The sequence below is a fragment of the Athene cunicularia genome (assembly GCF_003259725.1).
Source record: "Athene cunicularia isolate RWA chromosome 17 unlocalized genomic scaffold, athCun1 chr17_part1, whole genome shotgun sequence".
NCBI lineage: Eukaryota > Metazoa > Chordata > Aves > Strigiformes > Strigidae > Athene > Athene cunicularia.
This window is the reverse complement of record NW_020799122.1, coordinates 6,830,010-6,835,087: the sequence shown is the minus strand read 5'-3', so window position 1 is coordinate 6,835,087 and position 5,078 is coordinate 6,830,010. Positions and strand designations below refer to the sequence as shown.

Here is a 5,078-nt window from a genome sequence, read left to right as displayed (position 1 = left end):
GGCCAGAGGGGTCACGGCTGTGCCGCTGCGGGCGGTGTCACCCCCGGGGGGAGAAGGTTTGGGGGGACAGCCCCGGGGGTGGGGAGGGACAAACCGCCCCCAGCGCCAAGGGGGGACACACGGCCCAGCCCTGCTGCCCTCTGGGATCCCCGAAATCCAGGCTGCGTCACCGTGCTCGGGAGGTGTCGAAGGAGCCATTGCTGTCCCCCGGCCGAGGGGACGGCACATGGGGGGTCTGGGGTGGTTTTGGTGGCGTCCCAGCACCGCGGGGTGTGTGTGTGGGGTCGACCGGGAGCTGGGGGGGGCGAGGAATGGGAAAAACCCCGTCAAGCCCTGGGTGGGCCGTGGGGACGGAGCTGGGCACTCGTCTGCCTCTGGAGCAGTCGGGCAGGGAAGCACTGAGGCCACCCCGAGGTCCCTGAGAAGCCACAGGGAGAATTTCAAGGTGGGGACATGCCCAGGGACACCCATGCTGGGTGAGGGTGGGGAGCTGGGGGACCCGGGGACGCACCCGCTGACAGAGCAAAAGGGAACCGGGAAGGCAGCAGCAGCCCGGGGCCGGCGGCTCTGCGTGTCCCTGCTGGGTCGGTCCCTCCCGGTCACCGCAGGCGCCAGCGGCAGTGGGTGCTGCCGGGGCGTCCCCACTGCCAGGCTACTGTCACCTCCTGGTCACCGCCCGGAGCTGAGCCAGGCGCTCCCTGTCCGGTGAGGCTGTTGCCGTATGGGCCGTGTCCCCCGGCGCTCTGCTGGACGGTCCCATCCCACGGGGACGTACAGTAAGTTCTGTGTCCTCCGTAGCTGGCCCATACTGTCCCCGTCCTGCGGCTGTGCCATACTGTCCCCATCCTATGTATATGTGCCATAATGGCTGCGTCCTGCGCAGCTGTGCGATACACTCCCCATCCTATAGCTGTGCCAGATGGTCCTGCATCCTATGGAGTCGTGCCATAGCAGCCCTGTCCTCCCTGTCTGTGATGTATAGTCCCTATACCATGTAGCTGTGCCATCCCTGTCCTACACAGCTGTGCAATGTCATCTCTGTCTTACGTAGCTGTGCCATACAGTCCAGGGCCTTTGTCCTGTGCAGTCTCCATCCTATATGGCTGTGCCACAGTCCCTGCACTAACACGGCTGTGCTCTATGGGCTGAGTCCTATGTAGCTGTGCCATATGGTCCCCATCCTGAGTAGCTGGGCTGTATGATCCCTGTGCTATTTAGCTGTGCTGTATGGTCCCTACCCTGCGTAGTTGTGCTCTACAGTCCCCATCCTACATAGCCATCACACACTGTCCCGGTCCTGTGCAGCTGTGTAATGCAGTCCTGGTCCTAACTGTGCTATAGGGTCCCCAGCTTATGTAGCTGTTCTATACAGTCCCTGTCCTACGTGACTGAGCTACGCAGTCCCCATTGCACGTGACTGTGCCCGTGCGGTCCCTGTCCCTGCCATACAGACCACATCCCACTCATCTGTGCCATACCATCCCAAACCTACGCAGCTGGGCCCCATCCTGTGCGACTCTGCCATGTCGTCCTCGTCCTGTGTAGCTGTGCCGTATGTCCCCCATCCTGAGTAGCTGTGCTATACGGTCCCTGTCCTGTGTTGTGCTACACGCACCACGTCCTGTCCAGCTGCTGCCTCTCCCCCGCAAGGACCCGCAGGGCTGGGGGTGCCCACAGCAGGCGCAGTGCTGGGGGGCCTCATGGACACAACAGGCTTCCAGAGGTGGGGGACTTTGTGCCCCCATTCCATGGGGCAGGGACCTGCGCTGCTCCCCACGGGGTGAGCACAGTGGTGGGTTGTCCCTGCCCATCCCTGGGGAGAGGCTGCTCAGCGCCCGACTGCTTTAGAGAGGGGCAGGAATGACATGGCCTGCCTCTGCCCCAAAGCCTGGCCTCATCCATCCCGACATCTGAGCCCCAGTGCCACCTCCACGGGGTCCAACAACCAGGGATGGCTCAGAGGGTGACAACCCCCCCTCAAGTTTGCAGCGCAGGATCCCATCCCCATTCCTGACCCGGACTGAGACCGGCCAGCTCATTACACAAGTGCCGAGGCGGCACAGCCGGATGCCGGGATGCCAGAGTGGCGCTGCCCGTCCCATGGGGCATCCTGCGCCGCCGGAGCCACCCTGGCCCTGCACCCCCCAGCCCGGCACCCCTGGGCGTTGCTCTCTGCCCAGGGCCTTTGATCTGCTCCCAAAAGCCCAGGAATTGTCCCCCCAGCCTGCGGGGGACCCATGGTGGAACGATCCCCACTCCCTGGTCTCGGCCGCATCGCAGCGAGGGAGAGGGCAGGCGGCTGGAAAAACATAAAGTGGTTTTTCTTTCTTTCTTCCTTTTAACTTTTTTTCCCTTTCCTGGAGTACAAAAATAACAGTGCCCTTATCTGATCGCCCCGGGCGGCCCAGCTGAACCCCCTTATCTGATCCTGACATAATGCTGGAGCCCGCTGCCTTCCCCAGGGACTGACGGTGCCCGACTGGCACCGCTGCCCCGCATCCCCTCTGCTGGCATCCCTGCCCTGTGCCGGTGGCGAGCCCGGCCACGGGCCCCTGGCCCTGCCTGACCTCCCCACGGGATGCTGCCGGAGGTGTGATGAGCTGCCCGTCCTCTGCCCAGCAATGCCAGGGGCCGCGCGGCTGTGCCCGGTTCCGTCGCGACAAGAGCGAAGGGAAGAGGGACGCAGCCTGCGGCGCCCAGATAAGCGGCTGTTTATCTTCCTCCTGATGCTGCCGGCCGCGCGGCCGCCGCGCTGGGGGGAGGAAGCGCCAGACAATACATGGACCCGTGGCAGCGTCACTGGGGGGGGGTCTGCGCCGTGACCTCCCGCAGCGGCCACACCACCCCGATGGCGAGACGTGGGCTGGGGATGCCGTGATGGCCCGTTGCCAGCTGCCGCATCCCAAAGCCTCGACGACCCAGAGCATCGCACCCTTGGGCCCTGTCCCTATGGGGGTGGGCTGAGTGGGGTCCCATCACATCCCAGTGTGGTGGCTGGAGCCACCAGGGATGGGATGGAAAGGGATGGCGCTCCGTGGCTGCCTCCAAACCCAACACAGTGCCCCAAGCACTGTCTCCCCATGGGAAGCCCCCAACTACGGCCAGAGGCCTTCATCCTGCCCAGCCCCTGGCAAAGGGGCACCCATGGGTGCAAGCGGGTCCCCAGGACACCCCCCAGCACAGGCGCCAGCTCAAGAACAGCCCAGCCACAGCAGCACTGCCCAGGGTGGGGGAAATGGCCAAGGCAAACGGGGTTTTACAGGATCAGGCCTTCAAGCGGCTGTTTGCGCTCAGGATTTCCCTTGGCAGCCGCCCACTGGCCCCGCTCGCTCGCGCGCCGCGCAGGGGGTTCGAGATGGGACGAAGCTCACGCCTCGGATGAGCTTTATGGCCATTTCCATACCTGAGCTTCCCGCTTTCCTGCATCACGGGGGATGTGGGGAGGCTTCCGCCAGCGCCTGAGCGTTCAGGGCAGCTGGGCGTGAGTTTTGGCACACAGCAGTGCCGAGCAGGGACAGTGGATTTTTCCAGCCCAGATCCGAGGGTCATTAACGTTACTGCAGCGGGAGCTGACAGCGGCAGACGAGCCCCGAGCAAACACGTAGCAGATGGTCCCGCGGGCCCTGTGCCGGGGGCGCGGGGGCAGCACTGGAGCTGGCGTGGCAATGCAGCCCCCTCCCGCATCATGTCCTCCCCCTCCCCGTGTTATGTCACCCCACATCCGCACGGCGGGGACTGACGGTCTCTTGTTTTCCGCCCAGACCCCGGGAGAGCCGAGGGCTGCGACCTGCAGCCGGTGACGGCGGAGCCGCCCATCGCCCTGTCCTACGCCACCAGCACGGTGCAGCGGGGCTGCGTCAGCAGCAGCTCCCTGGGCAGCAGCCATGAAGTCCATGTCCTCAGCATCGAGTGGTCCAAGGTGAGCAAGTGGGGTCCCGGTGTGTCACCTTGCCACTGTCACCTCAGCGTTGTCACCCCAGCACTGTTCCTGCTGGGCTGTTAAAAACATTTCCTCTAAGGCACAGCAAGAGGACCTGGATTAACCTCTTCCATGGCGCCTCTGCAGCCGCAGTGTGTCTGGCCATGACGGGGGTTTAAAGTCCTTAGAGGCAAGTTTTCTAACAGCCCAAGCTGCTGGGGTTGTCCCTGCGCTGGGTGTCCCAGGAACCCCTGTTTGTCTGGGGAGGTGGCCTGGTCCCAGCTCAGGAGCAGGGCAAAGCCACAGGCACCCGATGGGGACCACTCCAGGGAGGGAGGGATAGAAGGATGGATGGAGAGATGGAAGGAGGAAAAGGGGGAGGGATGGAGGGCCAGAAGGAGGGATGGAAGGAAGGATGAAGGGAGGAAAAGGGGGAGGGATGGAGGGATGGAGGGATGGAAGGAGGAAAAGGTGGAGGGATGGAGACACATCACTTGAAGGCAGCCAAGTGAGTGGAAACCTGGTCACCAGTGTTGGCACATCCTGCTGAGGGGCAATAACCACACTGTGAGTGCCCCGGGCATCTTTTGGGCAAGGGCAGGCACAGAGCAGCAGCAGGGCTGGGGCTGCACACTTGTCCAGAGCTAGTACTGGTTGGCACATTTGAGTGAGTTTGCAGCAGCGCATGGGTTTGTGTGGCTGCTCTGCAGCATGGCCCACTTCCCCTCACGCTAGCTGGGCCCCAGCAAACCCAGCACCCGATTTTGGCCCAGCCCTGAGCTGCCCGGCGCCATGCTCCCCCGCCCCGGCACTGCCTCCCAGCCCTCCCAGTTCTGCTCTTCAGGGGGAGGTGGGAGCCAGGCCAAGAGCTGCTTGGGGAGGGTGGGTATTACAGGGGCCCCTCTGCCCCAAGCCCAGCGTGACCTGGCCCTGGCATCCTGGTGTGTGAATAAGCATCGGGGCCAGGGGTGCCCCAGGATTGTCACCAGTGGCGGTGGGGGACACGCACTGATGTCACGGCTGCGGCACCGAGCCCTGCGGCGCGCGGGGGGGAGCAGGGCAGGGACATGGCTCCACTTATAGAAGAATTACTGGAAGCTGCTTTCTATAAGCAGATCCCCACGATGCAAGAAAAAAAAAAAAAAAGAAAAAAAAAAGG

General features: G+C 63.6%; 2 protein-coding genes across 2 annotated transcripts in view; both read left to right on the top strand.

Annotated features, from left to right (window-relative positions):
* Positions 1 to 3,339, top strand: part of AK1 (adenylate kinase 1) — a 20,978-nt gene extending 17,639 nt beyond the window's left edge. Inside the window, exons 8-9 of the mRNA XM_026860219.1 lie at positions 3,085 to 3,092; positions 3,319 to 3,339. The gene's annotated coding sequence lies outside the window, so the exon portion shown is untranslated. The remainder of the gene's footprint in view (positions 1 to 3,084; positions 3,093 to 3,318) is intronic.
* A 406-nt stretch (positions 3,340 to 3,745) lies between these two features.
* Positions 3,746 to 5,078, top strand: part of ENG (endoglin) — a gene marked incomplete at its 5' end in the record, with an annotated part of 12,492 nt that continues 11,159 nt past the window's right edge. The window contains one exon of the mRNA XM_026860681.1: positions 3,746 to 3,919. Coding sequence (XP_026716482.1) covers positions 3,746 to 3,919 — 174 coding nt within the window. The remainder of the gene's footprint in view (positions 3,920 to 5,078) is intronic.